The sequence below is a fragment of the Papio anubis genome, chromosome 16 (genome assembly GCF_008728515.1).
Source record: "Papio anubis isolate 15944 chromosome 16, Panubis1.0, whole genome shotgun sequence".
In the NCBI taxonomy this organism is placed as follows: Eukaryota; Metazoa; Chordata; class Mammalia; order Primates; family Cercopithecidae; genus Papio; species Papio anubis.
In genome coordinates, this window is record NC_044991.1 from 29,278,056 (window position 1) to 29,301,105 (window position 23,050).

Sequence of the window (23,050 nt, forward strand, 5' to 3'; positions counted from 1 at the left end):
TGTTGCTTTCCAGGAGGATGGTCTGGGAGAAGTGCCAGGAGCTGCTGGCTGGCATCCAGGTCTAGGCTGGATTGCATGGCTGGGCTTGCCCAGAGCAGTGAGCCCCACCCACCACCAGCCCATGCCTGGAGGGACAGGGAAGGAGGTCATGGAGGGTGGGGGTGTTCCCAGAGGAGCAGCAAGCTCCACCTGGGCCTCCAAAGCAGGCTGCGTGATTGGGGCCCCACCTTGTCACTTCTGATGAAGGAGCTGGGCAGACCCCATGCCCTCACAGTGAGTTTGGGAGAATGCACCCAGGTGAGGCCCTGCTGTGGATATGCAGGTGGTGCTGGGGGGTGGGGGGGTGGGGGAGTGAGGCTGGAGGTGCAGACTGAGTCCCTCCTCCTGGCACACCAGTGCATGGAGGGCAGTGCCTCCTGTGACTCCCCCAAGCAGCTTGGCAGTTGGAAACCCTGTGTGAGTGGCATCCCTGGCCCTGCCTGCATTAGGGTGGGGTCGTCAGACTACAGCTCTGGAGTCAGGCTTTGAGTCCTCACTTTGCTACCTACATGCTCTTGTGACCCTGGGCAAGTTGCTTAACCCCCAAGAACCTTTAATTTCTTATCTGAAACTGCAGAGATAACGCCCCGCTCAATGGGCCTGTGGGAAGATTGAGGAGATCAGACCTGCCCACACATGGGCTACCATCTCATACAGGGCTGTGGCGGTGGGCGAGGTGCAGCCTTGGCCCCTTGGAGCTATCTCTTGTTTACCAAGTCTTCCTCAGGGAGGACTCCAGGCCATAGGGATAGGATGAACAAAGTCCTGGGCTTGTGACTGTGCAGGGTTGGTTGGTCTGTCCAGGGGCTGGGCCTTGGGGCGCTTCTAGATCCTGGCTGCCTCCTGCCTGGCTGCCTTGTGCCCTCCAGTCTCTCCCATGGCTTAGGGGCCCCTGGGAAGAGGCTGAGCTCACACAGGGCCACCCCTTGCAGCTGCATCTGTCCCAGCCACACCTGAAGTTGGGGGTTGGTCTGGGACCAGGGCCGATCTGACCTTAGACTTAAGTTTGGGAGGAGTGGCAGCAAGTCTGGGGCTCTCTCTGATCCTGGTCAGATGTACTTAGACCTCTGGGATGTGGAAGTTGCCTGGTGGCCCTGCCCTGCCCAGCATGGCTTCTCAGCCTGGCATGCTTGTCCCTCCCACCTGACAGTGGAGCTTGGGCGGGCCGTGGGCGGCCCTGCTCACTCTCAGCTGTCTTGGCGTCAGCTGGAGGGTTCCCATTTCACTGTTACTTTTGTTTAGGCTGGGAGGTGGTTAAGGTGCTGCTCCTTGGGGGTGGGCTGGAGGGAGCTTCTCCTCAGTCCTCCAGTATAGCTCCAGGCCTCATGCAGGAAGCCCCTTTCTGGGGAAGTTAGAGATGGCTTCCGGGGAGGAAGGTGGATGAGAAGGATCCTAGGAGGGCTAGGCGGGGTGGCCTGCTTGGGGCGGCGCCCTTTCCTGGTCTTCACCCTTCTCCCCCAGGCCTCCCTCCTGGCTGGGTGTGAGCCAGAAGTTTCAGTCTGGGTGCCCGTGCTGGCCTCCAGGAGGGCACGTTCTGCCTGTAGGAGCCAGACACTGAAGGCGGGTATCATGTAGCTGAGACCACACCCTGAGTTTGACCCCCACTTGTGGGCCTGGAGGTGGGCGTGAGATGTGTTCCTGTCTCCCAGAGGCAGGGCCTCCAGAAGGAGCCATGTAGGGGCCCAGCACCTGGAGCGATTCTGAATGCCTGGCTTCTTGGAGGCCAAGGCTCTAGGCAAGGTGGGTGTCCAGGCTGGGTTGGGGCAGTGCCTCTCAGATTGGGGGCTGGAGTTCTCTGCTTTCTGCCTCCGCAGGGATCACTTTTATCTGAAAACCTCCTCTCTTCTGGCCTTTGAAAGATGCTGACCAGAGGACACTCTCCTGCCTTTTACTGGGTGCTTAGAAAAAAGGCCTTGAGGTGACCCTGTTCCAGCCTCCCCATGGGCCCCTGCAGCCACGTGGACTGACCAGAGGCTCTACACGTGGGCAGGTGTGGCCTGACCTCGCATAGGATCATGGACTAGTGGGTCCCCCAATGGGGGGCTGCTTCGAGTGTCAGGAGGCAGTGAGGGGTGCACAGTGCCCTGCCCTCTGCCATCCCCATTGGCTATTTGGCTGGTCTGCATTTGGGGAGCGAGTAGAGGGATCCAGAGTGCAGGGTGGTCTTGGCCTGGGGCTTTTGACTGCCCTCTGGAGATGCTCTGAGGGCCACCCAGCTGGGGAGCAGCTGGGAGGGACAGGAACCTGTTCCCGCTGTGGCATCTTTGCCCTTCCAAGCTGTTTCCCCATCGCCCTTGGTCTCTGTGCCAGTTGGAAAATTGAGAACTAATCCCCTGGGTGGTCTGGAAATCATTAGTGAGAAGGGGGTGTCCTGTGCCCAGGGCTGCAGATGACATGTCCCTCCACACTTTCAGCCCCAGGTTTTCCTACCTCGTGGGGAGGTGAGAGGTCGGGGTGAGTGCTGGGTTTCAGGCTCAGCTGTGCTGTGTGAAGATGAGAGGGTCCCACCTCATCACATGGACAGAACACACAGGCTCCTGGGTGGCCCTGAGGGTCCAGTGACACAGCACATGGTAGGGCATACAACAGTGCCCAGTAAATGTTAGCTGGTGGTGTTTCCAGGAGGGAACAGGGTATCGTGCTGAGCTTCTGAGCTGGGAATGTCCTGTGAAAGCCTCTGTCTGGAGGTTTCATTGGAAGTACAGTTTACATGCAATTAAGTGCCTAAAATTGTATTTTCATTTACCTTAACCCAGACTCCCAGCAAGATAGAGAGCTGCCCTCACCCCAAAGAGTTCCTCATGCCTCATCCTGGATAGTCTGTCAGGGCCAGGCAGTGGTGGGCGTTTGTCCCTCGCCCCATCCTGGGCAGTCCTCACCTGTCCCTCCTGCTGTGGTTTTTACCCTCAGTCCGTTTTGCCTATTCTAGAACTTAATGTAAATGGAGTCATGCAGTCTGTACTCGCGCAAAAGGCTTCTTGCACTCAGTGCCATGACTGTGAGGTTCATCCATGTCTCTGCATCATTTCTGCCCTTTGTATTTTTGGCCGGGCGCGGTGGCTCATACCTGTAATCCCAACACTTGGGGAGGCCGAGGTGGGCTGATCACGAGGTCAGAAGATCGAGACCATCCTGACTAACACGGGGAAACCCTGTCTCTACTAAAAATACAAAAAATTAGCCGGACATGGTGGCAGGCGCCTGTAGTCCCAGCTACTTGGGAGAATGGCATGAACCCGGAAGGCGGAGCTTGCAGTGAGCCAACATCACGCCACTGCACTCCAGCCTGGGGGACAGAATGAGACTCCATTTCAGAAAAAAAAAAAAAGTAATACTTTTTAAAAATGTTGAATATTACAGAAATGAACATAACATGCAGATACCATGGTTTTTTTTTTATAATCCCAGTCCCACAGATAATCTTATTTAGCAGTTGGATATGTGTGTCCCCAAGGTTTTTATTGCCACAGAATGGACTTGCTGGGCCGGGTAGGCTCTGATTGGGCCTTGGGCTGCCTTACTGTAAGTTCCTTGAGGGTGAACAAAGCGGGGGTGGGGCTGCTGTGGCTGGTCCAGCTCTGCAGGGCTTGGGCATGTGCCACCAGTGGCTTGAGAGGCTGGCGTGTTCCAGCCCCCTAGCGCCTGCCTGGGCCCTGGGCCTGCCCTCAGTGTTCGGGGACATGGCTTTCTGGCTTTTTAGTGGCAGGCACTGGGAGGGGAAGGAAAGGAGAGCAGTTACGTGTTGACAGTTCCGTAAACAGGGCCGTGCGTCTGCTCTAACAGAAGGCCTGGGAAGGTAACCCAGAGGCTTTGTGTTCCTTCCTGCAGACCTTCTGGGTTCCCCAGAGAGAGCTGGCCCTCCCTCCAGCTGCTGGGGTTCTTGCCCTTCCCAGCTGGGGCCAGTCCATCTACAGGGGGGATCCTGAAGCTAAGGGATCCTAACTGGGGAGATAGTTTCTGTGCTACCCTTCTTGCCTCTCCCCTGGACCCCTGAAGGCTCTGTCCCAGGGAGGCGACGGGTCACAGCCTTAGGCGAATGCCCAGCTGGCCCCGATAGCCCAGGCCTGCTGCCCCACTGCCCCAGATCCTGGGCGTCCTGGGAGCTAGCGTTCTGGCCGGGCAGTAGGCCAGGGCTGGGCGTGCTAGCCTTGGGGCTGATAGGCCTGCTGCCCGGGCCTGCTGCCAGGGGCTGCTGGGTGCCAGGCGGCATCCTCATCGCAGCCTGCAGTCAGCTGCTGCCAGGGCTGGGCACCAGCATCCGGGCCAGCGCCCAGAGCTGTGTTTCTAGTTACCTGGCACTCCCCAGGCGGGGTCCTCCAGGGTAGGCGCTTGCTGTTTCATGCCCAGCGGTGAGCGGGTAGGGCAGAGCTCTGTGGCTGAGAAGGAAAGAGCAGTGCTTAGTAGGGGTTTTGCAGCAGAATGGCGTGTGCCACCCCCCACCCCTCCATGGGGTGAGGCTGCATTGCTGCTTGCAGACACAGTGGTGGCCTAGACGTGGCCCAGACTCAGCCCAGCTGGTGTAGATGGCAGGCATGGTGGCATTTTGCTTGCTGTGAACTTTCTGCAAGTGGCTCTGACACCCTTGCCTCAAGTGGAGGGCGCAGGGAGGAGCCCTGCCCTGTTCTGTGTGACAGCTGACCCAGCCTGGGGCCATCCTTCCTTGGTGGAGAGACCTAGTCCTAGCCTGGGCTTGTGAAGTGCCTGTCAGGGCCAGGCAGTGGGCACTGATGGAGGGTGTTCCCACCCCCATGGCACTCAGGTGCCCCCCAGTCCTGTTCTACCACCCACTCCCTGCGTGGCATCCAGTAGCTGGCCTGGCCTCTGGCAAAGTCAGGTGACCCCTGGTTGCGGAGTTTGGCAGACGCTCTGCCCAGCAGGGCTCTGGTTGACTGGGTCCAGAGGGGCAGTGGTTGGGGAGCAGGTAAAGTGGCACAGGGCTGGATGATGGTGTCTGATTGTCTCCAGTGTGCCACCGAGACCCTCTATCCAGTTTTCTGACTGCTCCCGCCAGTGTTTCAGTGGCCCCTGCCTGACTGGCCTCAGCCCAGCGTTAGCCCACCAGGTCCAACCCTCGCTAACTACCGACGCCCTTGGGCTTCCTGCCAACAGAGCTGGTTCTGCTGCCCTCTGGGCCTTTGGTGGGGTCCTGGACCAGCCATGCACCCCTCCCCTCACACCCCCCACCCAGAGGGGAGCTGCACTAGGGGCTGGAGAGACAGCTGGCCGGCTTCAGCCTAGGCCTCCCAACCCTGGGCCGGCACCCCGGGTCTGGTCACATTCCTGAGGGACCTGCTGAGCCTCCCTGGCCCTGGGGGTGGAGTGGGGGAAGGGGAAACGCAGACGGGCCACTGCACGCCCCCCTCCCTGACCCCGGCTCTGTTCCATGGGGGCCCAGGCTGGCAGGTGTGGGGTGCAAGGACCCACCACCTCAGGATCCCCCCTCCCTCAGGACCCAGAGCTCTGGGGGTGGGAGGGAGCCCGCCCTTTGCTGGTGGCAGCTGCCCAAGGGTTTGGTGGGCCGGTATTGAAAGCCCAGGCCTGCAGCTTGGGCGAGCCCTTAGGCAGTGAAACCTCTGGAGAGGGAAGGCCATGTGGTCTGGCTAGGGGGCTGGGCCCTCTGGGCAGGGAGGGGGTAAGAGTAGATCAGGAAGGGAAGAAACAGGGGAGCCAGAAGCGGTTGAGACTGGTTCTTATAAATAGCCTTGCACAAGTGGCTCCAATTTTGACCTTTTGTTATGTAAATGTGACCAGCCTGGGAAGGGCCCTGCCCAGGCCTCCTGCCACCACACCCACAGGCCAGGAATTGTGTGTCTGCCACCAGCGCCCCCTGGCCTAGGTGACCCCTGGGTGTCCATAATCTCCTGTGTGTGTTAGAGGGGGAGGTACCGCACCCTCTGACCTCCCTAGACCTGTTCCCTGGTCTTTACTTTTCCTGGTTGTCAGAAGGGACAACTGTGGCTCTGTGGCCACAGTCTCCTGCTGGGCTGCCCCTGGTGCCCCAGCCAGAGACCCCCAGGTGCTTCCCTTCATCGCCCTTCCCTCTCTTCTTCGCTGATGGCTGTCTGGGTGACTGTGTTCGTCTTCTCTTCCCCAGGTGACCAGGCATTGATGCGCCCCCAGGAAGGCCACGCGCTCAGGAGGCCCCCCCCCGCTGGCTGCTGCTCACATGGTGTCTGGGCCCTTGGCATTCCGGTGAGGCGCAGGGGAGGGAGGACCGCCACTGGCCCCTTTCCCCGGAGCTTTCTGGGTGGCGCACAGCCCCACAGCTCAGCCTCTATCGCTGTCTGACCCGTGGTCCTTTGTGTGCACGCAGCACTGGGCAGTGTGGAGGGAGCCTGGGGGCTACTGCCCTCTGCCAGCCTCCTTGCCAGTCTCAGGGTACCAGGTGTCTGGGCGCTGGCAGAGCCGGCACTGATGTTTTCTGGGAGCTAAGCGGTTACTGGGGCCCAGTGTGGAAGCCACACCTTGGGGGCTCTTTGTCCCTGCCTGGTGGATTGAGGGGCCAGGGAGCAGAGGAGGATTGGTTCATGAAGTCTTCAGCCTGTGAGCACCCTTCTGAGCTGCTGTGGGCTGGGCTGCTAGGCAGAGAGCCCCTGCAGGTGCTTGCTGCCTCTTGCTGTTAGGCTCTGAGTGCCAGTGGTGTTCCAGGCTATGTTGCACTCTTGCGTGTTCACATTGAGCTCCGGCACCTTCAGGGGCCTGTGAATGTTAGGGTTTTCCTTTGTCTTTGCAAACAAGGGCAGGCATGGGGCTGGGGAGAGTTTCTGTCATGGGAAGGTTGGGTAGGGTGGGACCCTTTCCAAGGCTCTGCTCTGGGAGGCAGGGCTGGACACTCTGGGAGGGGCAGTAGATCCCAGAGGGCAGCGGCTGAGAGTAGTTCAGCTGCTGAGAGTCTGGACCCTGAACTGTGAGGCTCAGAGCTGCCTGTGGGCCCCGCTGCTCAGTTGTCCAGCAGCCGTGAGTCAGTGAGGAAAGTTCCTGTCTCCACTGGCCCCCTGCCCTGTGGAAGCTTGTGAGCCTGTCCAGGGCACAGGTGGCCACCTGTACACTGGCATGCCTTCCCCAGAACCCTCCTGCTGAGCCGTTCTCTGAGGGGCTCTGGTAGGGGTGAGAGGATGGAGCTGAGGGTACTGTGTTTTGCACTGGGGAGTTGGGCTTAGGGCTGAGGATGGCTTTGAGTCATTCAGAACATTCCAGAGTCATTCTGTACACTGCCGGCCACAGTCCTTGCCTCTTCCCTTGGAGCAGCATTTCTCTCTTCCCCCTTGGGGTCCATCTGGTGCCCACTGTGCACCCGTGTGTGCTGCCCTTGCATTCCCACTGTGGGGTGCCTGGTCCATGGCAGAGGAAGCTGCTCAGTGGGTATGGGAAGCGTGGTGAGGAGCACCCGCTCTCGAAACCCCATGGCTTGCTGCCGCACAAGCAGAAATACACCTGGGCTGGCAGGGTTCCTGCAGAGACCAGTGGCGTCGGTGTGTTTCTTGCTTACTGAACTCGGTTAGCGCCTGTGCCAGTCTGTGTGACGGAGGCCAGCTGGCCAACTTTCCTAGGCCCAGATGGCGCTGCCCTTCCTAGAGAGGATGGAGGGTTCAGGTGGTGCCAGGTGTTTGGCCCAGACTGCCTTTCCTGCTTGGTACCTGGAAGCCCAGGCTGGGGCAGCACTTGTCACCCGCCCAGAGTGCAAGGTGGCCCAGGGCCTTGGGGAGAGGCGGCGCTGCAGGCCGACTGCAGCATCTGGGAGGCAGCCACATGGCTGCTGGCAGTTTGATTTGGGCCCTGCCGTATTTCAAAGGGAACATTTAGTTTTGGGGGATTTTTGCCAGCTTTCAAGACAAGCTCCTCTCAGGGAGGTCTCTGCTTTCTTAAGTTTAAAGCCATCTGCTGGTCATTTTTGGGTCCCCTTCTGGTGCCTGAGGGTGTGTCATCGACTTCATTTAGTGTAGAGACAGTAGCCTGGGCTGTGAAACCAAATGCAAATCCCTGTTTCTCTATTTGTCACCTCATCACCCTCCACCTCCATTTTCTTATTAGTGCAAATGGGGCAGGGGCCTCTGTCCCTTCTCAGTTTGAGTCCTCAGTGAGGGGACACATATACTACGCCTGCATGCAGGGGGCATTGTGGGCTTATGTGCCGTGTACTGTGCCACAGGGGCTGCTGCCCTGTGTGGGGTAAGTTCTGAGGCACTTTGCCTTGTCGAGCCCCACCCTGCCCCAGAGCCCTGGTCCGAGTGTCCCAGTCATCTGACGCGTGCATGCCTGTTCTTGCCCACAGGTGGTGCGCGTGGGCAGGGCGCGGGGACATGGGGCCCGACATGGAGCTGCCCAGCCACTCGAAGCAGCTCCTGCTGCAGCTGAACCAGCAGAGGACCAAGGGCTTCCTGTGTGACGTCATCATCATGGTGGAGAACTCCATCTTCCGGGCCCACAAGAACGTCCTGGCCGCCAGCAGCATCTACTTCAAGTCCCTGGTCCTGCACGACAACCTCATCAACCTGGACACAGACATGGTCAGCTCCACGGTGTTCCAGCAGATCTTGGACTTCATCTACACAGGCAAGCTGCTGCCCAGTGACCAGCCAGCCGAGCCCAACTTCAGCACTCTCCTCACTGCCGCCAGCTACCTCCAGCTGCCCGAGTTGGCAGCCCTCTGCCGCCGCAAACTCAAGCGAGCCGGCAAGCCCTTTGGCTCTGGGCGGGCGGGGGCTGCCGGCATAGGGCGACCCCCCCGCAGCCAGCGGCTGTCCACGGCCTCCGTCATCCAGGCTCGGTATCACGGGCTCGTGGATGGGCGCAAGGGGGCCCACGCCCCCCAGGAGCTCCCGCAAGCCAAAGGCTCAGACGATGAGCTCTTTCTTGGTGGCTCTAACCAGGATAGCGTGCAAGGTCTGGGCCGGGCCGTTTGTCCAGCTGGCGGGGAGGTGGGCCTGGGGGGCTGCAGCAGCAGCACCAACGGGAGCAGTGGGGGCTGCGAGCAGGAGCTGGGCTTGGACCTGTCCAAGAAAAGCCCACCCTTGCCTCCTGCCACGCCAGGTCCCCACCTCACTCCTGATGACCCAGCCCAACTGAGCGACAGCCAACATGGGTCGCCCCCTGTGGCCTCTGCCCCTCCCGTTGCCAACAGTGCCTCTTATTCTGAGCTGGGGGGCACCCCCGATGAGCCCATGGATCTGGAGGGGGCCGAGGACAACCACCTGAGCCTGCTGGAGGCACCTGGCGGGCAGCCTCGGAAGAGCCTCCGGCACTCCACTCGGAAGAAGGAGTGGGGCAAGAAGGAGCCTGTGGCTGGCTCCCCCTTTGAGCGGAGAGAAGCGGGGCCCAAGGGTCCCTGCCCGGGAGAGGAGGGCGAGGGGGTCGGGGACAGGGTTCCCAATGGTATCCTGGCTGGTGGGGCTGGCCCTAGCGGGCCCTATGGGGAGCCCCCTTACCCCTGCAAGGAGGAGGAGGAAAACGGCAAGGATGCAAGTGAAGATAGCGCGCAGAGCGGGAGCGAGGGGGGCAGCGGCCACGCCAGCGCCCACTACATGTACCGGCAGGAGGGCTACGAGACAGTGTCCTATGGGGACAACTTGTACGTGTGCATCCCCTGCGCCAAGGGCTTCCCCAGCTCCGAGCAGCTCAACGCGCACGTGGAGACTCACACGGAGGAAGAGCTGTTCATCAAGGAAGAGGGGGCCTACGAGACAGGCAGTGGGGGTGCCGAGGAGGAGGCCGAGGACCTGTCAGCGCCCAGCGCGGCCTACGCGGCTGAGCCCCGGCCCTTCAAGTGTTCGGTCTGTGAGAAGACCTACAAGGACCCAGCCACGCTGCGGCAGCACGAGAAGACGCACTGGCTGACGCGGCCCTTCCCCTGCAACATCTGTGGCAAGATGTTCACGCAGCGCGGCACCATGACGCGCCACATGCGGAGCCACCTGGGCCTGAAGCCCTTTGCCTGCGATGAGTGTGGCATGCGCTTCACCCGCCAGTACCGCCTCACCGAGCACATGCGTGTGCACTCGGGCGAGAAGCCTTACGAGTGCCAGCTGTGCGGGGGCAAGTTCACCCAGCAGCGCAACCTCATCAGCCACCTGCGCATGCACACTTCCCCCTCCTAGAAGCCAAAGACCCGCGGGCACCCTCTGCCACCTTGCTCCCCGGGAACCCATGGAAGGAGAAGCGAGGTGATGCAGCGGCAGGGGCGAGACCCTGGGTCCAGTGGAGGCTCCGGGTGGCCCCTCTGGCCCCCACTGCCCACACCCAGAGCTTTAATCAACAGTCTGTACCAAGCAGAGCCGAGAGGAGGGAAGCCAGGGGTCCCAGCCCGTCTACCTCCCCATCCCACCCAGGCCCCCAGCTCCCCGCGGGGGCCACCGCAGGGCCTGTGGGCTGGGTCACGTGGGTCTCGCTGGGACCTGGTCCCTTTGCTGCAGGCGGCTTGGAGAAAGAGGGCAGTGGGACGCTGGCCACGGCCAGGGTGGTGTCAGGAGCAGGCCCCACCCCGCTAGCCGTGTCTGTGTGTGTGCTTGTGTCTGTGCGGGCGCGTGCGGCCCTGGTTCTGCAGGGAACAGGTGCTGGGGGTGCAGATCCCTCCCTCCTTGAGCCAGGGTGGCACTGCTCACTGGCGCTGGGACAGTCAGGGTGACCCCACCGCCTACCTCTCTACAACTAAAGAGCCCTCTGGGCCTGTGTTGCTGTTATTCCTACTGATCTGCTCCTCTGTTTTTCTTTTTGATTTTTGTTCTTTAAACCAAAACAAACAATAGCTTATTTTCTTCCCGCCCCCTCTGGGGCTGAGCCTGGGTCTGAAGACTGAATGTAACAGGGGCCGCTGGCCCTCCTGCGCGTCCCCCGGCTCTGGCGCTGCAGGGGTGCTGGTGCGCCACCTCTCCAGGCCCCAGAAGCCCTTCTTGCCCAAAGGCTTCCCTGGTCCCTGAGCCCTGCCTCGGCTGCCTCAGGAGAGAGTGCTTTTCCTGTAGTTTCCAAGGAATATTCTTTGTTTAGAGGTACTTGTTTTTTATTAAGAGAAAAACCAGTGTAACGTTTATGTGACTGTTTGAACTGGAAGGTCTGGGGTTCCGGGGGGTGGGGGGAGGCTGGACTCGATGCCGGGGCCGTCGGTACTCGTTTTCATTTTTGTGTGTGCGCGTGTGTGTGTGTGTGTGTGTGTGTCTGTGTGGTGTGTGCCGTATGCATGGGCAGACGTTTTGCTTTCCCTGCTTCCTCACTGAACAAGGTGGAGATTTCTGACCTTTTGCTACCTCTTGAATTCATGACAACAATATGTTGGTGACTGGCAGTGGAAGCCCTTGACAAGCGCCCAGGAAGTCGTGTGCAGGAGCCAGCAGGGTGCCGAGTGGCCCAGTGCCTGCAGCTCACCTGTGTTTTCCCTTTGAGCCTTGGGCCACATGCACCCCGAGGGGACCCTGGCAACCCAGGAACACGAACCTCTGTTTGTGGCATAGGGGAGGTGTGTGAGGCCCCAGCCTGGAGCCAGGTACTGGGTGCTGACGGGAGCCATGAGGAGGGGGGCAGTTCTTTGCAGCTCCCGGCCAGGGTGAGGCAGAAGTGAGCCCTCATCCTGCCACTCCCACCCTCCATTCCTGCAAGAGTTTGAGCTTGAGACAGCTGACCACAGGGCCCTCTGGGGAACAGGGATTGCACTTCCCTGAGCAGTCCTGGCCCCCGGTGACCGTCTAGGGGCCAACCTCTCGCCCCTCATCTTGGGCTTCCTCAGCCAGCCTCAGATACTTCCATGGGCCCCGAAGTGGGCTCTCAAGGCCAGACCAAGGTTGCTGATCTCAGTCCCATTGTCTTCAGCCAGCTGGAGCTGTGGGGCTGGGCCGGCAGGCTTTATCGTCATCTTGCTTCACCATTTTTTGTTTGTTTTCTCTTTTCACTCTATTTTAAGTTTAGACCAAAAAAATACAGTCATCCCCTACCCCCACCCCTCTAGAGACCCTCCAGCTAAAAACAGAGCCTGAGTTCAGGGACCGAAGTGGGGAGCGGCGTGTTTGGGGTGAGGGAGTCGGGCAGATGAGGCTCCTGGCTGAGCCCTCCCTGTGGTGATCCCAGCCTGAGACGGCCCTTCTTCCCTCCTGGTGGTGGGAAACAGAACTGGGCCCTGGGTCTCAGGTTCCAGCAAGTCAGGCTGGGGACCTGGGGGGAGGAGACCCATGGACTCCACCCTTACTCAGGGCGCCCCCGCTGTCCTGACCCCACCCCACCCCATCAGCACTTAAGCCACGTGACACAAAGTCTGTACCGCACGGGAAATGTGCACACACCTGGCCGTGTGCGTGGCCTCCCGGGCTGTGGGCAGCCGCATCTGTGAGGTGACTTGTGAAAGTAGGTGATTCCTTTGCAGAACTTCAGGGACTGGGAGCAGAGGCCCCTCACTCAACGACGTTTGTGCGACATAGTATTGTACCCACCTTAGTATTGTATCGAGCCTTTTCTGTATTTTAATGAGAAAGCAGAACACTAGTTTCCTATTTAAGACTTTAAGGGTTTTTGGGACAGGGCGGGATTAACACAACATTTGGCTTTGTTTTCTTTTTCCTTTGATTTCCACGTTGGGTGTGTGCGAGTGTGTGTGTGTGGAGATGTTAAGAGCCTCACAAGGAAACTGGGTTATTGGAGGCCAAGGCGGCTCACAGTTCTCTGCGTTCGTCACTTAATTCCTGAATGTTTCGGAGAAACAGGAATCAGAAAATAGCAGATATCATGTAGGAAAGAGAGGATAAACAAAGAAAAAAGAAAAAAAAATAAGCTCATACCCAAATTCACAAAGCCTATTTTTTAAACCAAAGCACATTTTGAATGAGTATGGAACCTCCATGGGCTCAGAAAAAAGATACTAATATATTTATCTCATTGTTTACATAAGCTTTTACAGTTTCAGACCTCAGCAGCTGTAAGGCCAGTCCAGGGAACCCTCCCCTGCTGCTGGAAGCCCTTCTGAGTTGGCCCTGGAGTGGTTCACGAGCAGAGAAGGGCAGCCCTGGGACTGGGGAAGGGACTGGAAGCCTCCCTGGAGTCACCTGAACCCTCGTCCCCATTCCCAGGGCCCCTCCAAGCCCAGCTGGCACCAAAGAGCTTGGGCCCGTGCTGACCAACCCCCAAGGCCCTCTGGCCGGACCACGCTGGTCCTGACCAGCTAGCCTACACGGGGATGGCCGTCAGTTCTGGCCACAGGACCTGAGTCTGGGCTTGGGTCCCCTGCTGCTCTGCCCGTGACCCTCGGGGATGGGTTGATGTGAGGGTCCCACTCAAGCCAAAAAGCCGGGACCTTTGCACGGCTCAGTCGACTCTGGTGGGTCCCCAGGAGTGGGAACCCCTAACCCCACCCCAGACAGCAGAGGGGGCTGACTGGGTCTGGTCCTTACCAACATAGACGGTGCAAACACTCTTAACAGTGTTGTTTTTGTATCAATATGTTTGTGCAGTGATGAATGTATTTATTTCTCAGACTTAGGGCGAGTGAGCGGGTGGCAGGCCGGGCTCCGCCACTGCACGCTCCCGCCGGACCGAGCCCCAGCAAGGGCTCCTCCAGGATTGCAAAAAAAAGGAAGAGAAAAGATGAACCTTTAAGCAAATAAGAATCTCAGAGACTTGCAGCATAGCCATACACCTCAGCCTGTGAAATGAGCAATCCGGACCCGCATCGACTTTCCCCACCTCAGGCAGCCATGTGTGTTTCCCGTTCGTCACCACTCGGGGGCGCCGGGCTGCCCACCCACTCCCCCAACCTGTCAGTATTCACTGGACCTCAGACCCCATGCAGGAGTGCGATCCGGGCTGGGCCGCTGGGCAGGCTGACCCCCTGCCCTCCTGCCGCCATCCTGAGTTGGGGTGAGGCCTGGGCAGCCGGAGGGCAGGGCTCAGGGAGCAGGAGGCTGCATCCGTCCACCCCCCAGGCGTGGGGGACAAAAGCCAAAGGCACCAGGCCTTACAGCAGACAAGGGCTCTCAGCCCTGGCATGCCCCCTAAAGGGACCAAGGTCCTCCTATTTCCCAGTACCCCGTCGGGGCAGATGTTACTGAACCTGTGAATCAAGATGCCAGGAGTGAGGGGCTGGGGAGGGACCTAACTGGAGCCTCAGTCTGACATTCCACGCCGGGGTGGGGGTGGGCATGAGCGGTGGGAACTGAGGCTGCCCAGGACCCCCTTCCTAGGATGCCCCGGCTTCAGTCACCCCACTTTAACTTTCTACCAGGACCCCCTCCCCCTACCTCACCTTGCTATTTATTGCTGTAATTTATTGACCTCAAAAATGCTGCATAACAGACCTCACTGGGGTAGGGAGGATCCCCAGGGCTCCCACCCTCCACTTGGCGGGCCCCGTGGGGCCAGGTGCTGAGGGGAACCTCTCTACCCCACCCATCACTAGCTTCCCTCCGCCCTCCCCCACCTGGGGGGGGGCCCAGGTTGGGCACTGGCTCATTTCTCGCAAATACCTCGAAGGGGAGGGGGGAGGGATGGGGTTATAGCTGTTTTGTTTAATTGGAACTGGAAGAGGGATCATGTTTTGTTTTATGCCCTTCCCAGGACGGGGGAGGGACACCGGGATCGCACTCCTGTACTGGCCACCGCCGCTGTCACTCGTCACATTGAGTTCATGTCCCTTGAGAGTTTGTATAAATTCAGGTCAGAACTGCAGCTACACAGCTGCCCAGTGTCATAGAAAGAAAAGCAATTCACCAACGACTGATCTCTCCATTCAGAAGTGTGCAGTCTTAATGTACAGCGATGAGAAACTGTTATTTTATGATCTTTTCATTAAAAGCTTGATTGAAAACTGGTGTGGGACCTCCAGTTTCTGCTTTGGCTGTTCTCTCTAGCAAAGTGACATGGCTTCTAAGTCTTAGGAGGGTGGTGTCTGGGATGGGCATCTGCTTGCCACCATTCAGTGGTGCTTGGTGGTGAGGTGCTTGGTGGGTCCTGGGGGTGTGCACTGGGCCAGTGGACTGGCACTTTGGTGTCAGTATACTCTTGGGCAGTGTTGGCCTGAGTTAGCTGAGGCTGTCTGGGAAGCAGCAATGTGTGCACAGTTACAGCAGCATGGACCTGGTGACTGGGAAGAGGAGGATGGCTGTCCAGTGCCCGGGACCCCTCATTGGAGCGGCAGAGTTGGGGCTGAGGAAGGGCTGGGGCAAGGCGAGGGCTGTTCCCTTCTGCTCACTGCTGCTTCCTGCTGCTTGGCCTGAGGGGAGGGGAGGGAGGAAGGAAAATGGTTAATAATCCCCAAGGACCACCCAGAATGGGGATCCTAGTGTGAAGACCCAGGAGGAGGAGCAGGAATGGAGGGGACTACAGGCATCCGTGGTGGCTCCTGGCAGCCGGAGATGAACCCAGTGACCCCAGACTCCAGAAGAGCTTGAGCGCAGATACTGTAAGTCTTGGTGAGTTCTGTTCAGTGGATTTAAAATGATTTTTCGGCTTTATCAAAGTAATTCCTGAATAGAATTTAAGTAATTAAGTGGTTCTCAAAAAGGCTTAAAACGAAAACTAGTTTGTCTCCCCAACTCCATCCCATACTATATAATGTGAATCACTTTGAATTATTTTAGCACTTTCTCCTGCATTTATCTCTACGTGTCTAAATAGTATTCTTACACTGCTGTCTTATTCATTCTGTTTTGGAGTCTGGAGTTACTCTCAATAAGGATTTTAGTTGATTTGTACTCTCTTCTCCCTAATTTATATCCACCAAATAGTTATCAAATGTGTAGTTTGATCTAGAGGTTGGCAAACTTTCTATTAAGTAGTCAGATTGTAAAAAAAAAAATTATGTTTACATATATATATATTTACTCCAGCTTTTGTCTAGGCTGGAGTGCAGTGGATCATAGCTTACTGTAACCTCAAACTCCTGGGCTCAAGTGATCCTCCTACCACAGCCTCCCATGTGCTGGGACTGCAGGTGTGAGCTACCACATCCAGCTAATTTTTTTTTGTTTTTGTAGAGACAGGGTCTTGCCATCTTGTTAGGCTAGTGTTGAACTCTTGGCTTTAAGTGAGCCTCTTAACTTGGCCACTGCATCTGGCCTCATTGATGGCTACTTTTGCACTATGACAGAAGGCTAAGTAGTCACAACAGAGATGGTATGACCTGCAGAGCCTGAAATATTTACTATCTGGCAGCCAGATGTGGTGGCTCACGCCTGTAATCCCAGCACTTGGGGTTAGGTGGGTGGATCATGAGGTCAGTAGATCGAGGCCATCCTGGTTAACACGGTGAAACCCCGTCTCTACTAAAATACAAAAAATTAAGACCAGGGTGGTGGTGGGTGCCTGTAGTCCCAGCTCCTCAGGAGGCTGAGGCAGGGGAATCGCCTGAACCCAGGAGGCAGAGGCTGCAGTGAGCCGAGATCACGCCACTGCACTCCAGCCTGGTGACAGAGCGAGACTCCATCTCAAAAAAAAAAAAAAAAAAAAAAAAATTAGCTGAGCATGGTGGAGTGCACCTATGGTCCTAGCTACTTGGGAGGCTGTGATGGGAAAATCACCTGAGCCTGGGAAGTTGAGGCTGCAGTGAGCTGTGATCGTGGCACAGTACTCTAGCTTGGGCAACAGGAGACTCTGTCTCAAAACAAAACAAACAAAAAATCATAAATTTCATTTATAAAAACAGGTGCAGGAGGATGTGATTTGCTAATCTGTCCCTATTGTGATCACTATGTAAATTTGTTTACTTACTGCTAAGCTGGGTAAGATAATGGGTCATCTCCTTTTTTGTACAATTTCTTTTCTTTTTTTCTTTTTTTGGAGATGGAGTCTTGCTCTGTCACCTAGGCTGGAGTGCAATGGCGCGATCTTGGCTCACTACAACCTCCACCTCCTGGGTTCAAGCGATTCTCTTGCCTCAGCCTCCCAAGTAGTTGGGATTACAGATGCCCACCACCATGCCTAGCTAATTTTTATATTTTTAGTAGAGAGGGGGTTTTGCCACGTTGGTCAGGCTGGTCTCGAACTCCTGCCTTCCAGAGATCTGCCCGCCTTGGCCCTCAAAGTGCTGGGATTACAGGTGTGAGCCACCGTGCCCGGACTTTTGTACAATTTTTTGTTTTCTTTTTTCTTTTTGGGACAGGATCTCACTCTGTCACCCAGACTGGAGTGCAGTGGCGCTATCACGGCTCACTGTAGCTTCAACCTGTTTGGCTCAAGTGATCCTTCTCTCTCAGACTTCGAGTAGCTGGGACTACAGGTGTGCACAACCACACTTGGCTAATTCTTTAAATTTTTGTAGAGATGGGGTTTCACTGTATTGTCCAGGCTGATCTCAAACTCCTGGGGTCAAGTGATTCACCTACCTTGGCCCCCAAAGTTTTGAAGTTACAGGCCTGAGCCACTGGCCAATTCCTTGTTTATGTTTTTTCCCTCCCCCTCCCCCTTCTCCCTCCCCTCCCCTCCCCTTTCTGACAGGGTCTCGCTTTTTTGCCCAGACTGGAGTGCACTGGTGCCATTTTGGCTCACTACAACCTTCACTTCCGGGTTCAGATGATTCTCATGCCTCAGCCTCCTGAGTAACTGGGACTACAGGTGCACACTGCCATGCGTGGCATGCATGCATATATTTATTTATTTATTTATTTTGTATTTTTAGTAGAGATGGTGTTTCACCATGTTGCCTAGCCTGGTCTTGAACTCCCGGCCTCAAGTGATATGCCCACCTTGGCCTTCTAAAGTGCTGGGATTACAGGTATGAGCTACTTTGCCTGGCCTCTTGTTTTTTCTTAAAAATTATTTGATTATTTTGATTGCCCAGTTACCCCCTTTAACTCTGTGAAACACCTCCAGTACAGTTTTCCACACAGTGAGACACTGTCTGTGCTGTTATTTCCAACCCTCTACCACCGCAGGGGACATCCTGGAGTCCGCACAGATGTGGGCTAGGGTTCCCTGCCATTGTCCTGCATTAGCAGCCCTGTCTTGTGGATCTCACGTACTCTCTTTCTTGAATTACAAGCTTGTTTTGGTGGCACAGTTCCTCTGGTGCAATCCTGAGAAACAGCATATGGGAAGTAGGATTTTTAAGACTTTGAAGTTTGAAAATGCTTGTAAACTATATGGAATTGATATTTTGGCTGGGTATAGAATTGTGGTTTGGATATCCTTTTCCCACTGAATTTTTAAGGTGTTGTTCCCATGGCTTCTACCTTCTAATGTGATGAAAAGTCTAACTCGTTTTGTATGTGCCCTGATTTCCTCCCTGGAAGCATTGAGGAACCTCTGTTTTACGTGGTTTGCCCATTCACTGGGCTAGGCACTTGATGGCTAGGTTTCACTCCAGAGACTCATTCCCTTCAGTAAAGTCCTACTGATTTTTAAAGTAGCTTAGCTGGGCACAGTGGCTCACACTGCAGTCCCAGCATATTGGGAGGCTGAGGCAGGCGGATTGCTGGAGCCCAGGAGTTTGAGACCAGCCTGGGCAACATGGCAGAACCCTGTCTCTACCCCCCAAAATAGAAAAAATATTAGCCGGGTTTAGTGGTGCACACTTATAGTCCCAGCTACTCAGGAGGCTGAGGTGGGAGGATTGCTTGAATCTGGGAGGTGGAGGTTGTGGTGAGCCAAGAATCAGTGAGCCAAGACAGAGACTCTGTCTCAAAAAATAATAATAAAGCTGGGTGCGGTGACTCACACCTGTAATCCCAGCACTTTGGGAGGCCAAGGTGGGCGGATCACCTGAGGTCAGGAGTTCGAGACCAGCCTGACCAACATAGAGAAACCCCGTCTCTACTAAAAATACAAAATTAGCCAGGCATGGTGGCGCATGCCTGTAATCCCAGCTACTCGGGAGGCTGAGGCAGCAGAATCGCTTGATCCTGGAAGGTGGAGGTTGTGGTGAGCCGAGATCGTGCCACTGTACTCCAGCCTGGGCAACAACAGCAAAACTCCATCTCTAAATAAATAAATAAAATAGCGATCATTTTTAATTCCTAAGAATCCTTTTGTCTGTTTCTTGATTTTATTTCATTTCATCCTTTTTTTTGTAATAGATGTAATCTCTTCCTTTTTTTTTTTTTTTTTTTTTTTGAGACAGAGTCTCTGTCGCCCAAGCTGGAGTGCAGTGGCGTGATCTCGGCTCACTGCAAGCTCCACTTCCTGGGTTTACACCATTCTCCTGGGTTTACGCCTCAGCCTCCCAAATAGCTGGGACTACAGGTGCCCATCACCACGCCAAGCTAATTTTTTGTATTTTTAGTAGAGACGGGGTTTCACCGTGTTAGCCAGGATGGTCTCCATCTCCTGACCTCATAATCTGCCTGCCTCCCAAAGTGCTAGGATTACAGGCGTGAGCCACCACGCCTAGCCAATCTCTTCCCTTTCTAAGGAGTGCTGATTTTTGACATCTTAATTTGTTTCTTACATTGTATATATAGTAGTTTCTTTTTAGATCCCCTTTTCAGTTTGGTTATACATATATTTGAGACAAAGTCTTGCTCTGTTGCCCAGGCTGAAGTGCAGTGGCACGATTTCGGCTCACTGCAACCTCTGCCTCCTGGGTTCAAGCGATTCTCCTGCCTTACCCTCCCAAGTAGCTGGAACTACAGGCGCTTGCCATCATGCCCAGCTAATTTTGGGGGTTTTTATTTGTGTTTGACATGGAGTCTCACTCTGTCACCTAGGCTGGAGTGCAGTAGTACGATCTCAGCTATTGCAACCTCCGCCTCTCAAGTTCAAGTGATTCTCCTCCCTCAGCCTCCTGAGTAGCTGGGATTACAGGTGCTTGCCATCACACCCGGGTAATTTTTTGTGTTTCTAGTAGAGACAGGGTTTTACCAGGTTGGTCAGGCTGGTCTTGAATTCCTGACCTAAAGCGATCCGCCCGCCTTGGCCTCCCAAAGTGCCGGGATTATAGGCAGGAGCCACCGCACCTGACCTGATTTTTATATTTTTCAATAATTTTAAAGACTTTTCTCAAACGTTGGGTGGTGGTGACAGTTTGTTCATATTTAAGAATGAGACCCGAAAAAGTTGCTTGGAACCAACCAAATGGCTCCTGAGATGTGTGCTTTTCCTCACACCTGTCCTTGCATGGTGGGGTGGAAGGGAAGCACACGTCACGTGTGCTGAGTGGGCCATGGTGCTTCTAACAGAGAGGGGCCAGGACAGGCACCTTGTTAAGCCAAGTCAGTGCTTTTTCACCTTGAAGTCTTGAGAAACACTCCACATAAGGAGAAAAGCAAGGTGAAATACTATATTGCAGCCTGAGCTGAAGTCAGGGCTTGGTTAGAGGGTACTTACTTGGTTACAGATCAACACCAGGTTTGGAATCATAGGCAGTAACGTTTCCTTAGTAATGTGTCTTACTTGTTTAAAACTTGCTTCTTGGCCAGGCATGATAGCTCACGCCTGTAATCACAGCACTTTGGGAGGCCCAAGGTGGGCGGATCACCTGAAGTCAGGAGTTCAAGACCAGCGTGGCCAACATGGCAAAACCCTGTCTCTATTAAAAATACAAAAAGTACGGCGCCTGTAGTCCCAGCTACTCGGGAGGCTGAGGCAGGAGAATGGCGTAAACCCGGGAGGCGGAGCTTGCAGTGAGCTGAGATCCGGCCACTGCACTCCAGCCTGGGTGACAGAGCGAGACTCCGTCTCAAAAAAAAAACAAAAAAAAAACAAAAAGTAGTCAGGCATTGTGGTGGGCGCCTGTAATCCCAGCTACTTGGGAGGCTGAGGCAGGAGAATCGTTTGAACCTGGGAGGCGGAGGTTGCAGTGAGCAAGATCGTGCACTCCAGCCTGGGCGACAGAGTGAGACTCTATCTCTAAAAGAAAAAAATAAGTCGTTTTCCAAAAGCTATTTGAGGTGGATTTCAGTAAAAGACTTCTATGGAGTGGAGAATGTTTGACTCAGTAAAAGAACAGGAGTAGGAGAAAGCTGCCATGCTTCCCAGGGAGCTAAAATGTGTGGCTGAGCATCCTATGTGGCTCTGTGTGCCCAAGGTGTCCCTCTGCCCTGCTCCCAAAAAGAGGAGGGACAGGAAAAAAGCAAAGATGGGGAAGTGGGAATTGGAGGTGGTTTTCATCTTAGTACGTAAGGAAGTGTCCCTATGCTAAATATTCCAAGAAATGTTTCCCACCAGACTTACTTTTTTTTCTTTCTTTTGAGACTGAATATTGCGCTGTCTCCCAGGCTGGAGTGCAGTGGCATGATCTCGGCTCACTGCTACCTCCGCCTCCCAGGTTCAAGCAATTCTCCTGCCTCAGCCTCCCAAGTACCTGGGACTACAGGTGCGTGCCACCATGCCCAGCTAATTTTTGTATTATTAGTAGACACGGGGTTTCACCATGTTGGCCAGGCTGGTCTCAAACTCCTGACTTAAGGATTTGCCCACCTTGGCTTCTGAAAGTGCTGAGATTACAGGCTTGAGCCACTGTGCCCAGCCTCCAATAGGACTTTGTAAAGGACATTCACTAAGTTGCACAGCAAATGTAGATGGAAGCTTGTGAATGGCTTTTTCTCAAAATGACCTGGGTAAAATCAGACTGTGTCATTAGAGGTCCCTGGTGTTGTGCTGTAAAATGTTACTTTTGCCAATGGCAGGATGCAACCCCTACCTCTACCGTGCTATGAGGTAGTGTGCAGCATCCATACTGATCACCTTTCCAGAATCGCATAAGAGTGTGGACATGTGTAAGCCCTAGGCTTGGGTGGCTGGTACTTGGTCTTGTAGCCCCCTGTCCTGGGCCTCACTCATGCTGTCCACCCATGCAGCACAGGCTGGGCTTGGCCTTTCCACTGCTCCAGGCTGGGGTGGAAAGAGCCAACTGGGAGGTGGCAGGAAGCCCCCCACAGACCAGGAAGCTGCACGGACCCCATGCTGAAGGAAGAAGTCATCGAGGGGCCGAGCGGGGACCAGGGTTGGGAAAGGCAGCCAGGGCTGCAGGCTCCCTGGGAGGCCAGAGCTGGCCAGGGGTGCAGCAGCCGAGACCTCTCCCTGCAGTGCAGGCTGCGTCCTTTCCCATGCAAAGGCTCGCCTCTGTGCTGTGGAGACCAGATGGGAGGCTGGAGGGCCTTGGTGGCAGTGTAAGAGGCTGGGCCACCAGTAGGGCCCAGGTGTCTTTCTCAGTGTGCCTGGCACTACTGAGAATACTGCCCTAGGTAGATGACTGAGGAGAGCTCACCTGTCCCTGTGCCCAGACACTTTCTGAGCCAGGTGGCCTCCCCTAATGCCACTGACCAGTGGATTTAAGAAAATGTTGGCCTCCAACTGGGTGCAGTGGCTCACGCCTGTAATCCCAGCACTTTGGGAGGCCGAGGCAGGCGGATCACAAGGTCAGGAGATCGAGACCATCCTGGGTAACACAGTGAAACCCCGTCTCTACTAAAAATACAAAAAATTAGCCAGGCGTGGTGGTGGGCGCCTGCAATCTCAGCTACGCAGGAGGCTGAGGCAGAAGAATGGCGTGAACCCGGGAGGTGGAGCTTGCAGTGAGCCCAGATGGCGCCACTGCACTCCAGCTGGGGGAGAGAGCGAGACTCCATCTTAAAAAAAAAAAAAAAAAGAAGAAAGTGTCGGCCCCCATGGCTGGGTGCGGTAGCTCATGTCTGTAATCCCAGCACTTTGGGAGGCTGAGTTGGGCAGATCACTTGAGGTCAGGAGTTCAAGACCAGCCTGGCCAACATGGCGAAACCCCATCTCTACTTAAAATACAAAAAATTAGCCGGGCATGGTGGTAGGCACCTGTAATCCCAGCCACTTGGGAGGCTGAGGCAGGAGAATTGCTTGAACCCAGGTGGCAGAAGTTGCAGTGAACCGAGATCGCACCACTGCACTCCACCCTGGGCGATAGAGTGAGACTCCATGTCAAAAAAAAAAAAAAAAAAAAAAAAAGTCCCCAGCGATTTTGGGATTTGGGATTTTTGCCTATTCATGTTCAGCTCCTCTTTCTGGCCAAGGTAACAATGAGAGTTGCCTCCTGCAGGGTCCCTGCTGTGAAATCAGGCCACCATTCAGGCCGTCCCATGCTTCTTGATCAGCAGGCCACACCTCCAGGTCAGCTGAAAGGAGCCCAGAGCATTTG

The 23,050-nt window shown here is 55.6% G+C and overlaps 1 protein-coding gene across 1 annotated transcript in view; it reads left to right on the plus strand.

Annotated features, from left to right (window-relative positions):
* HIC2 (HIC ZBTB transcriptional repressor 2) overlaps window positions 1-14,815 on the plus strand; it is a 35,412-nt gene extending 20,597 nt beyond the window's left edge. The window contains exons 2-3 of the mRNA XM_003905266.4: window positions 6,134-6,231; window positions 8,312-14,815. Coding sequence (XP_003905315.1) covers window positions 6,206-6,231; window positions 8,312-10,133 — 1,848 coding nt within the window. The 5' untranslated portion in view covers window positions 6,134-6,205 and the 3' untranslated portion in view covers window positions 10,134-14,815. The remainder of the gene's footprint in view (window positions 1-6,133; window positions 6,232-8,311) is intronic.
* Window positions 14,816-23,050: the final 8,235 nt, after the last annotated feature.